The 21309-nt window shown below is 39.7% G+C and overlaps 1 protein-coding gene across 1 annotated transcript in view; it reads left to right on the top strand.

Annotated features, from left to right (window-relative positions):
* Positions 1 to 21309, top strand: part of cep120 (centrosomal protein 120) — a 92479-nt gene that overhangs the window by 983 nt on the left and 70187 nt on the right. The window contains exons 2-7 of the mRNA XM_073069497.1: positions 2338 to 2494; positions 2945 to 3059; positions 3382 to 3523; positions 6793 to 6953; positions 11918 to 12115; positions 18416 to 18640. Coding sequence (XP_072925598.1) covers positions 2338 to 2494; positions 2945 to 3059; positions 3382 to 3523; positions 6793 to 6953; positions 11918 to 12115; positions 18416 to 18640 — 998 coding nt within the window. The remainder of the gene's footprint in view (positions 1 to 2337; positions 2495 to 2944; positions 3060 to 3381; positions 3524 to 6792; positions 6954 to 11917; positions 12116 to 18415; positions 18641 to 21309) is intronic.

The raw sequence follows: 21309 nt of genomic DNA, 5'->3' as shown, positions 1-21309 counted from the left end.
CCATGTAAACAATGTAGCATTATGTTCAAATGCAATATTTCATACAGATGAAAAATTTAAATAAAAATTACATTAGTCTTAGTAAATAAAGTGAATGATTTCTGATCTTTTCAAAGCCACCTAACCCTTGTAATTGACAGTATTACTCTGCTACATTTTACTGATTTCTAGACATTGAGATCAATTTTTGTTATCAGCCAAATTTGGCACTTTAATCCATGCATGCTCCGATTTGAATGGCTAGCTTACTACCTAGTGCACTGGTCCATTATGAATTTCCCCACAGATTGCAATTATCTTTAGCAATTTGAGCTGTGATGCTCAAATAAACTAATAATCAGAACTTGTCTGTAGTTGTTAGATGATGCAGTTTGAAGTTTTTGAGCAGTACGCTCTATTTATAATAACTTCTTCAAACACTCCACTGATGTTTCTCGAATCAGAATCAGGTTTAATATCACTGGCATTTGTCGTGATTTTTTTTGCTTTGTGGCAGCAGTACACTGCAATACAAAATACTGTAATAAAAACTGTAAATTAGGATTAGAAATATGGATGACACCATTAAATTAAGTATTGCAAAAAGAGAGAGAAAAAATAATGAGATAGTGTTCATGGTTTCGTTGCCCAGAAATCTGATGGAAGGAAGATGCTGTTCATGAAATGTTGAGTGTGTGTCTTCTTGTTCCTATACCACCTCCTTCCTTGTTGGTAGCATTCAAAAGAGGCCACGTCCTGGGTGATGGGGTTCCTTAACGATGGATGCTGCCTTCTTGAGGCATTGGCTTTTAAAGATGTCTTTAATGCTGGGGAGGCTTGTGCCCATGATGAAGCTGGTCGAGTTTGCAAATTTCTGTCCCTTTTTTTGCTCCTGTGCTGTGGAAATTTGCAAGTTTCTTTGATGATGTACCAAGTCTCCTCAAACTCCTAATGAAATATAGCTGTTGTTGTGCCTTCTTTGTATCAATCTCTTGGACCTAGAGGTGTTGACACCTGGGAACTTGAAACTGCTCACCCTTTCCACTAATGATCCCTTGAAGAAGACTTGTATAGTTCTGGATCGCCAGTCTTTTATGCCACACATCTAGTCCTCAGCAGACAATGAATCTCCTAGATCATCCACAGCTTTTGGCTTAGATCTGTCAGTAAGTTCTCAAAGGCACACACTCAACCACATAGGTCTTGATAAAGTTGGTGAACGCTGCAGTGTTATCATTCAGAATTGAAGATGAGTCCCTGAATATAATCCAGTCCACAAACACAAAGCAGTCATCCCCCCCCCCCCCCCCCCCCACCTCCCCCACCTCCCTTGACCATACCTTTTTGGTTCATATCTTTGGAGCAGCAGACTTCAGTCACTGCCTAAATGCTGGGAGTAGGAGTACAGCCAGGAGATTGTAATTTCCAAAGTGTGGGCATGGGATGGCTTAGTAAGTGTTCTTGATGGTTGATTGACAGTGGTCAAGTGTGTTGGTTCCTTTTAATTCCAGTGCTGATATCAGAGGCTAATTCAAGCTGGCTTGGTTAAATTGAATTCCCCAGCAATGATCGGGAAGGTGTGCTGCTTCATGACTGCTTTCACAGTGCTTACCTTTTGCAGTGCCTGCCTGACATTGGTCTGAGGTGGAATGTACACCACTACCAGAATAATGGTGGAAAACTCCCTCGGCACATAAAATGGATGACATTTGTTCGCTAGATGTTTCAGGTCAGGTGAGCAGGGTTGAGACAGAACTGCCACGATGAATTAATCATAAAGCATACTCCTCCTCCTCTACCTTTTAAAAAAAACTTGGCTGTCCTGTCTTTACAGTGAACGGAAAAGCCATCGGGCTGGAGTGTTCCGTCAGAAATGGCATAAGTGAGCCACATTTCCATGCAGCAAAGTACACAACAGTATACGATAAGAGCCAGAAGAAAAGATTTTAAGTGTTTGTGATTGTAATTGTGACCCAGTGCACTGTATGTACTTGATATAATCTTTTCAAATTATATGGCACAACTGGGTGTTGCATTACTTTAGGCACCTTTTTCTTTTACTACCTGGGTTTAATTGCTGAAGAGATGTGGCTCTGAACTCACTATTTGTGAAACTTCATTGAGATGTCAACTTGAACAGTTTACTTCAGTTTATAAATAAGTTGTGTATGTAATTTTTTCACCAGTTGGCGACAGAGATTTTATTTGAATCTAATTTTTCAATAGTGCTGCTGGTTTACAATAGATTGAATCGTAAGCTGTCAAGCTACAAATTCAACATTTGCCTCCTGGTTTGTGGTATCAAGGAATTGTTGATCTAGGATTCTTATAACATTCTTCCTGTTGACTCTTTCTTAGGACGCTATTTTCCAAAACGTTATCGACACAAAATAGTCGTAGAAGCCCGATTTGATGGAGAGTTGCTTGCCACGGATCCAGTTGACCATAAAAGTCAGCCTGACTTTGTAACAGAGCTTGCATGGGAACTAGACAGAAGATCATTATATCAGCACAGGTACAGATAACAAGTAAAAGTGGAAGTTGTGTGTACATATATTTGCTTTATGCAGCAAGTAAAACTTATTGATTGAACACTTTGAAATCAGCTGCGAATTACCAAACTATTTTGTTATTTAGACAGAGCAACACAGACAAAATGCTGGAGGAACTCAGCAGACTAGGCAGCATCGATGGAAAAGAGTAAACAGTCAACATTTCAGCCCATGACCCTTCTTCAGGATTGACGCTGCCTGGCCTTCTGAGTTCCTCCACTATTTTGTGTATGTTGCTTTGGATCTCCAGCATCTGCAGCTTTTTCTTGTTTGTTGTTATTTAGACACTTCAGTTGGCCGGCTTTCTACGCATGAAAGCTTGCACCTGCTAATTAGAGTTACTGTCCCTAATGGATTTACTTTATTATCTTGCAATTAAGTACCTAATATACAGATGTGTGGCTCCTTCATAGGTTGCAGCGGACGCCAATCAAGTTGTATTGTTATGCAATTGATTCTCTGACATTAGCAAAGGAATCTGTAGGCTACATAATTTTGGATCTGAGGTCTGTTCAAGAGGGTAAGCAGGTGTGTTGCTTTGTTTTATTTAAAGTGCCAAGGAAACATTTCAAAATGTGCTTATTTTTACCAGATTACTAATCCACATGGTATTTTTACATGAACATTAATGGCTTTTTTTCCAAGTAAGTGTTTGACTTTTGTGGATAATAGGTATTCTAGCATCCGTTACATAATGCTACTAACTCAATGTAGCCTAAGGCCATTATTGAAATACTGTACATACTTATCAAAATACAGCAAGTAGTACTTGTGTTGCTACCCATAAAATCTTAAATTGTACAGTGTTCCCAGTACAAATTTCATAATCAATTTGATATTTTTACTGCAGGCAGTTAAATGGTATCCCTTGCTTAGTAGCAAGTACACAAAAAGTAAACCCGAGATCAAGATTGGCATTGTATTGGAGACTGATACTAAGCCACAAGTGGAAGCTTTTAAAGCCAGAGAGGCACCACCAAGGGAGGGAAGAGGTAGGTGTATTTCTTCGTCATTAATGGTGTTCTTTGAATCAGTATCAAGATTAAGTTTAATTCTGAAACATCATGCTAAGAATATATCATCAGCAAAACTATTGCATGGCCAAAATCATATCTATTGGCTACAAGAAATTGCTGGAGTCACTCTATTGAAGATTGTTAAGGTATGTGGGTTATGACCAAAGGAAATGTGGCTGGAGTTACTTAGCACTTTAATGCAAGGGTGTTTGTTAGGTGCATCAAAAACCAAACTTACAAAAATGAGCAAAAATAGTGAAAAGAAAACTGTCAATATTTACAAAAAGATATCCACCGGAAAACAAATAGCAGCTCCAGCTGTGAACCCCTGGAATCCCTGATCTCTCTTACCTACTGAGGTTGAAGAGGTGTTTTGTTAGGCGCTAGGACATACCATCTTTAATTACCAACAAAGTTAACTTAAGACTACACATGAATTGGAATATGATGCACAATGTAGTTACAACAATATTACCAAATATAACAGAAGCATCTACCTTAAGTACAGTATACAAACAACATACACATTTACATATCCCCCTTACCAAAGAAATGAAATATTGCACCGTATATGGTGGGAACGGCACTGTAGTGCCAACTCGAGCACATCAGCTCAGTTTTAGGACCCGTTATGAAAATATACTGTGGAAGATATTGAAGTGAGAGCAAGTGATACTGGACTCAGAGCGACAACAGCGGAATGACAAGGCAACTTGTGTAAATGTGTGTAAGGAGCGTGTTAACTGTGTGCTGTCCATCGCAAAGGTGCACCTGGAATTCAGTTGGTTAGGAAGTCCTGCGATTTAGAGCCATCATAATTAGTAACTAATGATATTCCAAGGTCAGAATGGTGTGGACCCTATTGGGTAACAATGATGTGGTTGTTTCCATACATCAAATGCTCTTGTCCTCCTGGGTGATGTAAGTCATGGTAGAGGTACAGTCAACAATGTATCAGCTGTTTTGCATGTAACTGCAAAACAATTTGTTTCATGATACAGCCTCATTCACGTGGAAAATATACCTTTGTGTAGGTTGTAGGTAATTGAAGGTTTTTGTGGGCTTGTGGTGAGTCACTTAACCGCGGGATATCTAGCTTCTGGCCTATTCTCATAGCCACAATGCTTATATGGCTGGTTTTATTGAGTTTCTGGTCAATGATGACTTTCAGGGTGTTGATACTGCGGAACATAACAAAGTAATATTACTGAGTTAAATTAGGTGTCTATCACCACATCCAGAGTTTGAGAAGCATTAAATTGACTTGGCCGGTCCTAGCTTTCATGTTAAGATAATTGAAGCAGAATTAAATTGCTTTCCATTCCAATAAGACAAAGCCATGCAAAGTCAACCAAAATTTATCATTGTGAGGAGAGTGTAAGAGACAAAGGTCCTCTGGTATATGCTCTGATGATGACATGCTCCCATTTCCACAGTACGCATGTTCCTGTATTGCTGGGGAGCTGCCTACTGAATCCACCAGCTTGCACACTGACTAATGTGAGAATATGATCTGTCGATATTGGATGGTGCTTGGGATTGGGGAAGTGGCCTTGAAGAGATAACAAACAGTCAGCAACTGGGTGTAGGGAGGGATATGAGAGAATGGAGCAGGACAGAGACTAAAGGGAAGGGTATTAGACATAAGGGATAAGATTTGGTGAGAAGGAGGGAAGGAGGGATTGAAATAAAAGTTACAAGTAAGTTGTGTGTGGTCAGAGTGTGTGGTATTAGCATTCATTTCAAGAGGACTGGAATATAAAAGCAAAGGTGTAATGCTGAGACTTTATAAAGCACTCAGAGGCCTCACTTGGAGTATTGTGGACAGTTTTGGGCCCCTTATCTGAGGAAGGATGTGCTGAAACTGGAAAGGGATATGCCAGAACCGGAGAGAGTTCAAAGGAGGTTCACAACAATGATTCCAGGTTTCAACAGCTTGTCATATGTAGAACATTTGATGGCTCTGTATTCACTGGAATTCAGAAGAATGAAGGGTGACCTCATTGAAAGATATCAAATGGTGAAAGCCGTGATGGAGTGGATGTGGAGAGGAAGTTTCCAATGAGAGTCTAAGACCAGAGGACAGCTTCAGAAAAGAAGGGCTTCCTTTTAGAACAGAGATATGCCGGAATTTCTTTAGCCAGAGAATGGTGAATCTGTGGAATTTGTTGCCACAGGCAGCTGCGGAGGCCAAGTCTTTATGTTTATCTAAGGCAGAGGTTGATAGATTCTTGATTGGGATACTCAGGCAGGGGGTGTGAAAGGCAGGAGATTGGGGTTGTGATGAGAAAAATGGATCAGCCATGATGAAATGGCAGAGAAGGCTCAATGGGCCAAATGGCCTAATTCTACTACTATGTATTATGGTATGCATGCGCATGTCTTGGCTAAGTCTTTAAAGCGGAGGCTGATTCTAACTTGTTTAGGATATATGCCTTCAGATCAAGGCCTTGCTACGTCAAGTTCATGGGATAGATAGTAAGCAATAGCAAGTGTTAAGTACATTGTGCACAGGTATGTGCTGCTTCTCAGAACTAGAATGGTAGACAATAATCCTCAATTCTGTGTCGCCATAAGAGGAGTCAGTGGTTTTTTCTATAGCCACTGATCTCATAGAAGCTGTTGGTGTCATGGTTTCAAAATATAAGCAAGAATGCAGAGGCTTCAGATCAGACAGAGACTTTATTGTTACTCTTCATGAGATCTGTTTTGGTGGAATGGAATAAAATTAGTAAAGATTTTGTTTGCACTTGTTGGAAGGTTCCAGTCTAATAAGTGTGATGTCATTGCTTTCATTCCATAAAGAAACAAAATATTCAGTTCTGCTGCCTCTTTCACTTGTCTTTTGTTTAGCTGGTATTTTTTCTCATCCTTTTCAATTTGTTAATTATAAATGCTACAGAGGGTAACAATCTTTTTGTCTACCATAATTCTGTGTTTGTTTAAAATTATTATTCAACAACTTTATGGAGAAAGTAGATTGATGTTAAAGATGTGTATCCTTAAACATTTTAAATTTAAATTGTGTTTGCTGTTTGACATCAAATTCAATGGCTTATTTGGAATTTTTATTTTTAGAAATGATCTAACTTGCTGAACTTTTGGGTGAATCACTTTTCAATATGTAGTTTACTGATATCCATGAAGTATTTATTAAATGTTAAAATATTAACTTTAGGTTTAAAGTAACTGTTGAAAAATTTGAAAAATCAAAGTCCCTTCTCTGCTACTTTCATATTTCGTAGTGATTGAAACGTTGCCGCCTTCCTTGCTGGATGTAAACCCCAAATCTCTAACAGCAATTCTGAATGAAGAAGAAAGCTATTATCAGATTGGTCCGGCAGACTACTGCACTGATTTCTTTGTGCTTTCTGTGACCATTGCATTTGCAACTCAACTAGAACAGGTTGGTAACAATATTAGAAGCAAAAATATGAAATATTAGTCAGGTTATTACCTTTGAATTTTGTGTTTCACTGATTTTTACACAATGTAAAGATATATTTAGCAGTAATATGCCAGCGTTGCTTGATTAATGAAAAGGTTGCATTCCTGCAGAATTTTTTAGACATTAAATGTGCTTTACCATCAGGAAAGACATGAAAACTTAAGAACTTGAGATAGTTAATGGGGATATCTTTGGAATAGTCTGTATTACAACAGAGGAGGTATTGAATGTCTTAAGATGTTAGAAAATAGATAAATCTCTGGGGCCTCATCTCTCACTATGCAAAATTGAAGAAGAAATTGTGGGAGCCCTGGGGACATATTCTCATGGCTACGTTATCATATGTGATGGGCAAAGTAAGAAAAGACTGAAGGTTGGCTAATGCAATGCATTTATTTGAGATGGGCTGCACAGAAAAAGCTGAAAATTTGAGGGCAGTAAGTCTAATATGCGTGGTAACTAAGATACTAGAGGGTATTTTATAGGATAAGATAGATATGCATTTGGAAAGTTTGATGTGGAATAGTCAGCACAGCTCTGTATGGGAATTACGTCTCACAAATTTGATTGAGTTTCTTTGTTTAAGTGGCTGAAAAGGTTGATGAGGGCAGGGTGGTAGATGTAGTTTATGTGGACTTCAGTAAGGGCTTAGATAAGATTCCACATGTAGGCTATTTTGGGAAGTTAGAATGTGTGCGATCCATGGAGAGCTAACCAACTGGATACCCAATTGACCTGATTGCATAAAGCAAAGAGTGATGATAAAGGTTGATTTTTGGACTGCAGGTTGTAACTAGTGGTGTTCACCAGGGATCTGTAGTAGTCCCACTGCTATCTGTAATCTGTGTCATTGATTTGGATGAGAATTACAGATATGATTAGTAAATTTGTAGATAAAATAGGCCTTCTTGTAGACAATGACAATGGTTATTGGGATTTACAGAGGGATCTTAAGCAGCTGGTTAACTGCACTAAAGAATGACAGATGATGCTTATTTCAGGTAAGTGTGAGGTTAGGACTTTTTGAGTGAATGACAAGACCCTGTGGAGTGTTGCACAACAGAAGGGCGAAGGTGTACAAGTACATGGTTTCCTGAAAGTTGCATCATGGATAGACAGGATGAGGTAGAAGCCTTTTGGTACACTGGCCTTCATAAATCAGAATGTTGTGGTTGTGAAAGATGTTGGTGAGGCCACATTTGGAATATTCTTTGGTTTTGGTCACCTTACCACAGGAAATGTGTCTTTAAGTTGGAAAGTGTGTATAGGAGGTTTACAAAGATGTTGCCAGGACTTGACTGAGTTGTGGAGAGAGGTTGAGCAGGTTGCAACTTTTGTCATTGGAGGCTGGGAGATACTCTCTTTGAGGTGTATAAAAATAATGAGGCAGATAGTTTGGGTGAGAGGGATTCGTGTTCGTGTTCCTATTCGTGTTGTAATAGGAATTTGAGGGGCAATTTTTTTTACCCAGAGGTGGTTAATACATGGAAGATGAAGCAGCTGTATTAACAACATTTAAAAAAGCACTTGCACAGGCGCATGGATAGGAAATATTTAGAACAGGAGTTCATAACCTGGGACCCATGGACCCCTTGCTTAATGGTATTGGTCCAAGGCATAAATAGTTTGGGAACCCCTGGTTTAAGCAGTATGTGTCAAACACAGGCAAATGGATGTAGCTTAGATGGGAATCTCAATCAGCATGTGCAATTTTGCACACCACAGACCCGAGGAGATACGGATTGCTTGGTAGAGTTCAAAAGAAGCAAGTGGGAGCAGATGGAGTATTTTGTGATCCACATTCCCAAGGAGACACCAGATTGCTTGGAGGGAGAGAGAGCTTAAAAGAAGCGAGCAGGGGTAGTCAGCATATTTGTGCTTCACAGTCCCAAAGACACATTAGATTGTGCATAATTAGTCACTTGGCAAGGACCAATAAAAAAAAGTTTTGGTTTAAGTGGAGCGGCTATTGTGTGAGTGGGCTATTGTTGGAATGGGGAGTTGAGGCTAGTGATCTCAGGCCAAGCTTTGGTGAGGAGACGGTAGGCCTTAGGTAGACTTTTTTTTCATTTTTTATTCTTTCTTTATTTCTTGCATATTTAGAGCAGTGGGAATGCCAGGAAGGAAACTGGGATGCTCCTCTTATGTGTCCCTGATGACCACACCTGCAAAAAGTGTGTCCAGCTGCAGCTTCTAACAGACCGTGTTAAGGAGCTGGAACTGGATGAACTCCGGATCATTTGGATGGTTAAGGAGTTGATAGACAGGACATATAGGGAGGTAGTTACCCGTGTCCCAAGGTGCGGGACACAGGTAACTGGGTGACCATCAGGAGGGGGAAATCAGGTTGGCAGCCAGTACAGAGTATCTCTGTGGCTATTCCCCTCAACAACAGGTATATCACTTTGGATACTACTGGGGGGTGTTGTAAAGGAAAGTCACAACAGTCAGGTGTTTGGCACTGAGTCTGACTCTGTGGCTCAGAAGGGAAGTGGGGAGAAGAGACGAGCTGTGGTGTTTTGTGGGGGATTTGTTGGTTCAGGGAACAGAAGGTTTGAGTTCACAGCATTCTGATGTGGGAGGGTGAGCAGCAAGAGGCTCTTGGTCCAGATCGGTACCAACGACAAGGGTAGGAGGGGTGATGAAGTCCTGCAAGGTGATTTCAGGGAATAGGGTGCTAAGTTAAATGACAGTATCTGCAGGGTTGTGATCTCAGCATTGCTACCCATTCCATGTGCTAGTGAGGCCAGAAATAGGAAGGTTATACAGTTTAACATATGGCTCAAGGAGTTGATGCAAGATGATTTTTGACCCATTGGGCTCTCTTCCAGGGAAGGTGGGACCTGTATGTGAGGGATGGTGTACACCTGGAAGACTGAAAGGGGACTAATTGTGGGCAGGTTTGCTCGTGGTTTGTGGGGGGGGGGTGGTTTAAGCTAGAGTTGCAGGGATGGGAATCTGAGCATCAGAACAGATAGTGAAGTGGTTGTGGAGAAAGATACTAAGCCTACATACAACATCAGGCATCTAAAGGTTGAGCATGGTGGGACTAATGTTTCGAGCTGCAACTTTTTCAATGCCAGGAATATTATGGGAAAAGTGGATGAGCTTAGGGCATGGATCAGCATGTGGAATTATGACATTGTAGCTATTAGTGAGACTTTGTTGTAGAAGGGGCAGGAAAGAAATGTTTAATTGTTTAAGGAAAATGAAGATTTTTTTGCGAGAGTTGCAGCTCATTGAAATTCTCAACCACGGACCTATGAAGGAAGAGCCATCAGACATATTCAAAGCAGGTTTAGATATTTGTACTGTTTTGAGACTGCAGGTTCGTTTGCTGTGAGTGTCGCTTTAAGTGCCTGAGTGAGGCGTGACTATGACGTTAGTCACAAGCTGCGGCAGTGGGCTTCAGACTTTCACAGAAAGAGAGAGAGAGAGAGGGACAGGCTGTTAGAACTTCATCTTGTCACTGCTATGGTTTGGAACTCTTCCATGCCCAAAGGATTGGGTTGATCATTGGCACGCAGTGCACAACAGATGTGTGACTGTCACTTCGTATAATCCATATGTGTGGATTTGTTGGAGTATCCTGTGGTATCACTTTTGTTGGCCCTTACCTGGAATTGGGGTGTTGTGGTAACCACTTGAAGACGATATTCCTGTCACTGTCACCTGGTGATATTTCTAAGTGGATTTCGGAACAACTCGATAGATAAGAACTTTGACGACTGCTATTTTGTTTACCCAGCGTGGAATCTGAAATTCTTCATAATTGCCTTTTCTCTACATTTTCATGTGAATTAACAAATCTGTCCTCTCATTCACTTGTTCTGTGGATTACTGAACTTTTCTACTTTACCATCTTAAGACTTTAAGCATTGTTTCCCAAGCTTGATAGTTTGGGAGCTATATACACACATATATACGCCTAACACTGTTAACTCCTGTTTATTTTGTTTATTCTCTTATATTTGGAGTAGATACTAATAAAAATGCAGGCCAGGCAGTATCTATAGGAAGAAGTATAGTGGATGTTTCGGGCCGAGACCCTTTGTCAGAATGAAGGGTCTCGGCCTGAAACGTCGACTGTACATTTTCCTATAGATGCTGCCTGGCCTGCTGCGTTACACCAGCACTTTGTGTGTGTTGCTTGAATTTCCAGCATCTGCAGATTTCCTCGTGTTTACTAATAAAGATAGTAGTTTTAACATCAAAAACCAGACTCTATTAGTGATATATTGCTGGTGGTACGTTACAGTACCACTTGGTAGTGAAACGGTATAGAGAGAGAGCAGGAGAGTGGTGTTGAGGCCAGGACATGATCAGACATGATCTTATTGGCTTAAGGGGCTAATTGATCCATTGCATGCTTTTTATGACTTTGTCTTTGTGTTCAGAATTGCATCGGCATTTTGAAGTTACCTCATGCACAAAATTCATCCAGATGAATCCCCGTAACAAGTAGTGTGTTGTGATTTTCAAAAGTCATCAAGGTCTGGGAAGAAATACTTGGCAAAATACATTATTGTCAGAGAATGCCACTGTTGGTTGTAGTGAGAAAAGCTTTGTAAATCAAGGACATGTTCTACAGAGTCAGCAGCATTACAAACATCAATTCAATTTAAATGTTTGTTTAAATCTAGATCTGTTTGTGACTTTTACACATTTGACAATTTCTGATGCAATCATAACTCTAGAATGCCTAACTTGCAAGTGAGTTCAGAAAATATATTCTGTAATGTGGGGGAAAAACTAATGGCTCCTTCATTTATTTGATAAGTGAGCGAGCATGAGAGGTTGATGATGTATAGACATTTAATTTTTAAGCACCAAACAAAATATTTTATTTTTCCATTCATAGACATTTATGCAAAAATCTTTTCATATAAATGAGTATTTTTTCCCCTTTGTTTTATTTTTAGTTAATTCCAAGCACAATTAAGCTGCCAAATGAGAGACCTGAATTTTTCTTTTACTATACTTTGCTGGGAAATGATGTCACCAATGATCCTTTCACTGATCTGATAAACCCAAATTTTGCACCTGAACGAGCTTCAGTGAAGATTCGTAGTCGGAGAGAAATTCTACGTTTATTCTTAGCTGCTCAACCAAGCCTGCAGGTAAAGGTTGTGTTTTGTACTTCAGTTCACAAGATATAGTAATTACATTACTGGACTAATCATTGAGGTGTCTTGGTTAATGATCTTGAGACCAAATTCAAATTCAATTTGGGATTTAAATTCATTTAATTCTATTAATCTGAAACTACAAATAAAGGCATTGGTAATGACAAAAAAAATCTACCAGATGGTCTTCTTGATGCTGAAAGTTTACCAATGTATTTTAGCTAAAGATGGAAGTCCAGCTAGCTTGTTCGAAATGTGTCTTCAGTCCTATGTGATTAACTTGTCATTTGCCCTTTTAAGTAGCGTTAGAAGTCACATAGATGGACTTGGGATTGGGAAATAAAACAATGAGTAAATGAAAATAAACTTCTGCCTTGAATATTAAGAAATATTGTCATTAGGATTATTTTTGTATCCAAACTAATAACTTATGTACAGTGCCTATAAAAAGTATTCACCCCCCCCCCTCATTTAGAAGTTTTCATGTTTTATTGTTTGACAGCATTGAATCACAGTGTATTTAATTTGGCTTTTTGACACTAATTAAAATAAGACCATGTGTCAAAGTGAAAACAAATTTCTACAAATTGTTCTAAATTGATTACAATTATTAAACAATAATTGATTGCATAATTACTTATTCCCTTCAAGTCAGTATTTAGTAGATGCACCTTTAGCAGTCATTATAGCCATTCTTCTTTACAAAACTGCTCAAGCTCTGTCAGATTGCATAAGGATGGTGAATGAACAGCCCTTTTCAAGTCCAGCCGCAAGTTCTCAATTGGTTTGAGATCTGGATTCTGATTTGGCCACTCCAGAACATTAATTTTATTGCTTTTAAGCTATTCCTGTGTAGCTTTGGCTTTAATGCTTGGGGTCATTGTCTTGCTGGAACACAAATCTCCCAAGTTGCAGTTCTCTTGCAGACTGCATTAGGTTTTCCTCCAGGATTTCCCTGTATTTTTGCTGCATTCATTTTGCCCTCTATCTTCACAAGCCTTCCAGGGCCTGCTGCAGTGAAGCATCCCCACAGCATGATGTCGCCACCACTATGCTTCATGGTAGGGATGATGTGTTTTGGGTGTGTGGTGCTTGGCAAACATAGTCTTTAGTCTGATGGCTAAAAACCTCAATTTTGGTTTCATCAGACTACAGAACATCCTTCCAGCTGACTTCATAGTCTCCCACGTGCATTCTGGCAAATGCTAGCCGAGATTTCATGTGAGTTTTTTTGAACAGTAGCTTTCTCTTTGCCACTCTCCCATAAAGCTGCAACTGGTGAAGCACCTGGGCTACAGTTGTATGTGCAGTCTCCAGTCTCCCCCATCTCAACCATTGAAGTTATGGGTCTCTTGGTGACCTCCCACACTTCTTGCAAGGTCACTCAGTTTTTGAGGACAGCCTGCTCTAGACAGATTTACAGCAGTGTCATATTCTTTCCATTTCTTGATGATTGACTTAACTGTACTACAAGGGATATTCAGTGACTTGGAAATTTACTTGTGTCCATCTCCTGACTTGTGCTTTTCAATAACCTTTTCGAGGAGTTGCTTGGACTGTTCTTTTGTCTTCATGGTGTAGTTTTTGCCAGGATACTGACTCAGCAGCAGTTGGACTTTCCAGCTACAGGAGTATTTTTACTACAATCAATTGAAACACCTTATCTGCACCCAGGTGAACTCCATTTAACTAATTATATAACTTCTGAAACCAATTGGCTGAACCAGTATGATTTGGTGTGTCATATTAAAGGGGGTGGATACTTATGCAATCAATTATTTTGTGTTTTGTCTTTGTAATTAATTTAGATAACTTTGTAGAGATCTGCTTTCACTTTGACACGAAAGAGTCTTTTCTGGTGATCGGTATCAAAAAAGCCAAATTAAATCCACTGTAATACAATGTAAAACAGTAAAACATGAAAACCTCTGGGGGATTGATTACTTTTTTTAATAGGCACTGTATATTATTGTTCTGTGTTTTAAGCCCTATTAGAATCTTCTCCAACTTTAGAGTTGCATTACCATCTCTGAATTTTGTTTCTTAGATACTCTTCAGTGCATCCTGCCTTCTTTTCGTTGGAAGGCGAGCTCTGAGTAAATAGTGCCTTGCTCATGGGAATATTCTCCGTAACTCTTAAGTCTCCATGTTTTCCTTTTCACAAAAAAATACTAAATACTTAAGTTTTCTGTTAGGCTTTGTTAAAAATTTTCTTTGGAAAGTTATTAATAACTTTATGCATTTTCAATTTGTCACTGAATTCAACAGCTTGTACAGAGGATAGGACTGATGCTCTTCTCAATATTTGATGAGACTTATTCAGACTGTTACTAGTGGTGTTCTGCAGCTATCTGTGCTGGGACCCTGGTGGTTTGTCATACACGCAAATGATCTTGATGAAAATAGATAAGGGTGGGTTATTAAGTTTGCAGACAATATGAAAATTGGTGGTGTGTACAGTGCAGAAGACTGGCAAAGGACACAATGGGATGTACAGAAGATCATTTGTATATATGGACAGTGAAATAGCAGGTGGAGTTTAATCCAGCCAAAAATTTGAGTGGTACCATGGAATATAAAATGTAAAGAGATGGTACACTGTTAATGACAGTGTTGATGTGCAGAGAGAGCTTGGGACACCGGTTCATAGGTCCCTGAAAGTGGTTACGCAGGTTGGTAGAGTGGTAATTAAAAAATATGACATACTTGCCTTTATTAGTTGAGGAACTGAGTTTGAGTTGGGAAGTTGTGTTGCAGCTTTAGTTTGCAGCTGGAGTATTGCATTCAGATCTGGTCACCCCCATACTAAGAAAGATGTTGAAGGTTTGGAGAGAATTCAGAAGAGGTTTATCAGGGTGTCGTCTAGACAAGAGGACATGAGCTTTCATGAGAGTTTGAACAAACTTGGGTTATTTTCTCTGGAGTGGCAGAGGCTGAGTGAGATCTGACAGAGGCTTATAAGGTTATGGGAGGCATAGATAGAGTGGACAGCTGGTATCTTTTTACCAGAGTTGAAATGTCTAAATCCAGGGCATGTGTTTAAGGTTAGAGTGTGTGAGTTTGAAGGAGATGTGTGAGAGTGGTGGGTGCCTGGAATGTGCTGCCTGGGGTGGTGGTGGAGGCAAGTACGACAGAGGTGTTCAAGAGGCTCTTTGAGAGGCCAATGAATATGCAGCAAATAAACAGGTATGGAGGCTGAAAGGATTAGTTTAGTTGGGCATTTGATTACTAATTTAATTAATTTGCTACAGCATTATAGCCTGTAGGTTCTGTTCTCTTCTGCATTATGTGTCTAGTTTGCTTTTTGTGTTGTCCTTATTTGTACTTGAAAGTATGACCTTGGCTTTGCGGATAGGAATAAAGCAGTTGATAATGCCAGTTATCCTTTTATCCCTTTCTGAACTTCTGTGGCTTGCACTTAAGACATCTCAATTATTACTTTTATCTCTGGTTAAAGACACTTCTGAAAATCCTTTTTGACTTGCTAGTTCAAATTTCAATACAAGTTTATTGTCATTCAGCCAATACATGTATACTGCCAAATGAAACAGCGTTTCTCCAGTCCAGGTGCGTAACAGTATATATAACTCCTACAATACGCAAAGTAATATTACCACAAATAAATTAACAAATAATATAATATATTCCACAAGATTAGCATTTAGCATAAGATGCATTTATGACACAAGCTAAAAAGTAAACAGTATAATGCTTCTGGCACTTTATATGTGATGAGATTGGGTGGTGGCAGAAAATTCAGTGGTCTCTCAGCCTGGCTGGAAGAAACTGTATCCTATCATAATACTACGGTACCTCCTACTGGATGGTAGGGAGTTAAAGAGATTATGAGACGGATGGGAGAGATCCTCAACAATGCTAAGAGCTGTGTGTATGCAGCACTCCTGATAAATATTTGTGATGGGTAGAAGAGAGACCCTGATGATACCTCACAATTATTGAAGGGTCTTGGAGTCTGATACCTTGCAATTCTCCTACCAGATGGTGATACAGCTCAGGCCACTCTTAATATTGCTCTTGGAAAACTTGACTAGAATTGGTGTATGGGAGTGGGTGAGGGAAGCATTGCTCGCCTCAATCTCCTCAGCAAGTGGAGATGCTGCTGTATTTGACTAAGGAGGTGGTGATGAGGGACCTGGTAAGATTGTGCTTCGTGTGCATTTCCAGAAGCTCAACTCTCTCCATGGAGGAACCATTCATGTGCAGTAAGGAGTGATCAGCTTGCATCTATCTAAAGTCCTTAGTCATCTCTTTAGTCTTATCCATGTTGAGAATCAGGCTGCAGTGGGCTGGGCATGCAGCCCTGGGTTCGCCAGTGCTCAGAGACATGGAGTTAGAGGTGTTGCTGCCAACATGGACTGACTTTTTTTTGTCAAGAAGTCCAAGATACAGTTAACGGAGAGAGATGTTGAGGCTAACAAGAAAACGTTACCCACCAGCTTCTGAGGGTGATCATTTTAAATGCCAAGTTGAAGTTCATAAACAGCAACCTGGTGTATGAGACACCATTTTTTTGGTGGGACAGGACGGAGTGGAAGGCAGAGGCTATGGCGTCATCAGTGGACTGATTTGAGTGATAAACTAACTGGAAAAGATCAAGTGTAGCAGGAAAATGGGATTTAATGTAATCCATAACTAGCCACTCAAAGAACTTCATTATTGTTGAGGTCAGTAAGACTGGAAGGTTGTTATTGAGGCAGGTTACCATTTGCTGTCTTGGCCACTGGGATGATGATGGCTACCTCGAAGCCTGAGGGGACAGTGGACTGTTGCAGTGAGATGTTGAAGAGTCTGTTAGAACCTCTGTTAACTTACTGAGCATCCGACCATGAATGCTAACAGGCCATGCAGCTTTACTTGAGGTGACCGTGACTCGGGTTTTCCCTCACATCAGCTGTGGCCAGACAGTGTCTGCTCCTTGGGGTGGGGGGGAATTCCATGCTGGCACATCATTCTGTGTATCAAACTGTGTGTAAAAGACACTTAGCCTCTCAGGAAGAGAGGTGACACTGTCATTGATGCACAAGGTGGGCTTGTAGTTCGTTATGGTCTGAATGTTCTGCCATATGCACCCTGTGTCTCTGGTGTCACAAAAATTGCTATATATTTTCTGTGAATAATCTCGTTTTGACTTCCTGATGGCATGGGAAAACTCAACTCTTGTTGACCTAAGAGCTCTTCTTATTCTCCGAATTGAAGGCAACAGTCCTATCATGCTGAGGTTGCTCCTTCTGGCCAGGTCTTTATCTCTCTTTGAATTGCTTTGACTTGTTTATTCAGTGGTCTGTATGCAGGAATTAGCCTAAATAGAAAAGTGGTCAGAGTATCCAAGGTGGGAGCAAGGAGCAGCCTTGTATGCACCACAGATGTTGGCATGTAGCAGGTCATAATGTGTTCCCGCCCCTCAAAGCAAAGTCAACAGATTTTTAGAATTTAGGCAGGACTGTTTTTACATTAGCATGGTTGAAGTTGCCAGCAACAATAAAGAAGCTGTCAGGGTGTGTGGCTTGGAGGTCACAGATTGCCTGTATATCTCATGTAGTACTTCCCCAGTGTTATCACATGGGGGAGTGGTGTATACAGCCACAGTCACAATGGTAGTGAACTCCCTCGGTAAAGAGAAGGGCCTGCACTTCAGTTTGTATTGGTTGCCTCAAGCTTTGACTTGCCAGGAAGTAGAAAAACTATGCATATCCTTACTTCAATCAAATCATTTAATAATTTTAAATTTCTCCTTAAGCACAAACTGCATCCTTTTTTTTGACCTTATAAACTTATAGGTATCAAATTGAAAGCTTTATTTTCAGTTTGAACTTAAACTGTAGAAGTTGGTCTGGGCTTTCAAACGCAATCAGAACTGGCTGTAATTTTATTTAAATACAGCCGAGGAATACGCATGCAGTTTCTCATTTTTATTTATGAGAAGACCTGGTCATTCAACATGGGTTAGATACAGAACATGAAACCTACAAAATCTATTTGCTATGAACTATTTGCAGGTTATTCATACCAAGCCATTGTTTAGGAATTTTGTCCCAAAATTATTTAGCAAGGAAAATAAAAGACATGAAAAAGTAGAACTCTGTATTCATGCACTATATCTATTTATCCAGTTCTTACAAGTACTGTTAGTAGTAACAAATTACTGTCAGCAATAAATGAACAGCATGTTTTTAGCAGATAAATTTCTTGGCAATATCTTAATATGTTTTGAATGCATAATAATGTACCTGAATGTTTAAATGTAAATTAATTGATTATCTTTTTAAAAATTAGATACATTTGTGCTGTGGTGATAGGTCACTGGGCAGTACGGAGGTGTCATTAGGAGGATTATTAAAAGAAGACCATGAAATAGATAAGCATCCTGCTGCAGTTGAAGGAGCATTTACTCTGGTGCCACCTGAGAGAACAAAACAGAAATTGCCTCCTCTGCCACTTGAGTTATCTCCAACAGTGGGAGTGTCAGTTGCACTTAGAAAGGAAGGAATAATTTCTCAGGTAATTAATCTTTGCTTTATTTCCAATGTTATTTTCAGTCGTGAAATTGAAAGGATGGTAAATAGTAAGTATAAGTTTTGGCCATTTCTATGCCTTATAATTCTGAGGAAGAGTCGTGATTTGAGGTGCAAAATTCATTTTTGTTTTAACCCTACTCATGTTCTGATTTCAAGATGCTGAATATACATATGGATGCACCGGTCATGGATGCCCTAGACCATATACCATATTAGTTGGGGGCATTAGTATATATCTTCAATTAATAATGATCACAGTGTTAATCAGTGTGCAGTACTGATTTAATGCTATTGTGTATTTTCAAGTTCAGTACTCTTGCTTGCAAGCATGTGATCTTCTTTGTAGTTTTAGTATTGTAGTGATTATCCAAGTTGCATGCATCATATATTTCAAAACAAGGTCATGAGTTGAAGGACTTTTTGATGTCTTAAGGATATTGTACAAAGCAACTAATCTCACGTGTGAAGTACTTCATAAGCAACAGGGGACATGTTTCTTGCCTGACGCATAGCCCAAATGCATAATGTATGCAATATTGGCACATGTAATATGATTGAAATAGACACTCTCGATGAAGAAACCATTTGTCCATTGGGTAAATTTCTGTGAAGGAACCTTTCGTTGCTTTGACTGGATATCTAGGTCTTTGGTCTACTACTTGCTATCCAACTACTCATAATAATGGTACAGTCGATTTCAAATCTCTTGCTATCTCTTCTTTTAGTTAGTCCTGACGAAGGGTTTCAGCCGGAAAAGTCAACTGTACTTCTTCCTATAGATGTTGCCTGGCCTGCTGTGTTCCACGAGCATTTTGTGTGTTGCTTGGATTTCCAGCATCTGCAGATTTCCAGTGCATAGTAATGGAGTGTTTGCCATATGCCTAATAGTGAGATCCTGTAGTCTGGAGAGGGAGGAAATAACTCAAGTTAATCTCTTTCCAGCTAGATGCCAATGAATTATCTAATTTGGAATGACACAAAATGGATTATTTGTCTTGCATTCCTGCTGGTACTAGTCATCACAAACTGAGGGCCAATATACAAAGATCTGATCATCTTTGTGTATTAAACTGGTGCCTGGCTAAGTGAGATTGGTCGAAGTCTTTTCCATGAAAATGGCAAAACATGGTCTTGTGGCATGGTTGAACAATTCATGGACCAGCTTTGGACTCCACCGCTGTCAGTGTTGGCAGCTTTCTGAGCTGGGGGCTGGTAGACTGCCAAACAGTAATGAACATTGGCATCGTGACTCTGGAAAGACAAATACTGATATCCCGGGAGATGGCATGCATTCCATGTAACTATTGCCAATCTATTTTTTAATTTGCTTTCGGGAGCTGGGTGTCACTTGGCAAGGCCACTGTCTTGTTCCCCCTTGTCATGAGCAACCTTTAAAACTGCTGCAGCTATTCAGGTGAAGTTACTCCTGCCAGCCTGTCAAGGAGGGGGGTTCTAGATTTTGACCTGGTGCCATTGTAGGATCATGTTTGGTATTGTGCTGTCAGAGTAGCCTAGTTGAGTAACTATGTTGTGCAAAGTAGGTCCCACAATCACTTCTTACATTGGTGGAGGAAGTGAATATTTGTCCTGGTTGAATGGATGCCAGTCAGTTGGTATCATCATAGATTGTGTGTCTTTTTTTGGTGCCACATTCACTTAGGCTATTGTAATTGGTGGTGGCCACAGTGATGGTGCACCCCAGACAATTTGTTCTTGTTCCGTCTGATTACCTTGTATTGCAAGAGAGAGGGCAGCATGTCAGTCAATAATGTGTTGGGTGTGGTGATAATAAACGAGATTCTGTGGATGCTGGAAATCCATAGCAACAAACATAAAATGTTGGAGGATTGGTGAAGATGGACTCTGATAGGAGAGGGATAAGTGCCAGGAAAGATATTAGAGAGGACTGACGAATGAACAAGGGAATCACAGATGGAATGATCCCTGTGGAAAGCAGAGAGAAGAAAATAGTCCTTTGTTATTGTGTCACCTTGCAACCTTTTCAGTGGAAGTCTGCGTTCCTCTATTTCTATCTTCACCTCTGTTTATAATTCAGAATCTCTTTAAGAGGTGCTGAGTGGTTTTAAATGACACACATTGACCTTAATTTTTGGAGTACTAAGGTATGCAGTCACTCATAACATGATGAGTTGTTGTTTTGTCTTCCGTCCTGCAGTGGTGTTAATTACCGTAGTACAAATTAACATGCTTCTACAGCATATCGGCGACAATAAGCACAAATTAATTGCACATTGCAATCTCTACAGCTTTTTTTAATAGATTTTGCAATGCAACTTCAAAAGGTTTGTTATTTACTTACATAAAGCATGTTGGTGCATCTGTCATCTGTATTAATAGACTATTTGCAGGTGCATCTGTTCCTGTCATCTTTACCATTTCAAGATCCTACTTCTACATTTATTAGAAATGATAACAGGAAATTTTCACACTGTAATTGCACTCTCCAGCCAGTGACTGTGCTGTAACATGATCACTTGAAAGAATATAATAGCAGTATGAATCATTAATATTAATTACTTCCATTATAATTGTGTAAATATAGAAATTCAGAATGTGAGAAAAGCATAGATGCATAAGGAAACTGCCAGACACATCTTGGTAAATTAAAACAGTGCAGATGCTGGAAATCTA

Source organism: Hemitrygon akajei, chromosome 2 (assembly GCF_048418815.1).
Source record: "Hemitrygon akajei chromosome 2, sHemAka1.3, whole genome shotgun sequence".
NCBI classification, from domain to species: Eukaryota; Metazoa; Chordata; class Chondrichthyes; order Myliobatiformes; family Dasyatidae; genus Hemitrygon; species Hemitrygon akajei.
Note: the sequence above shows the minus strand (reverse complement) of the source record. Positions and strands in the feature narration are given on the sequence as shown.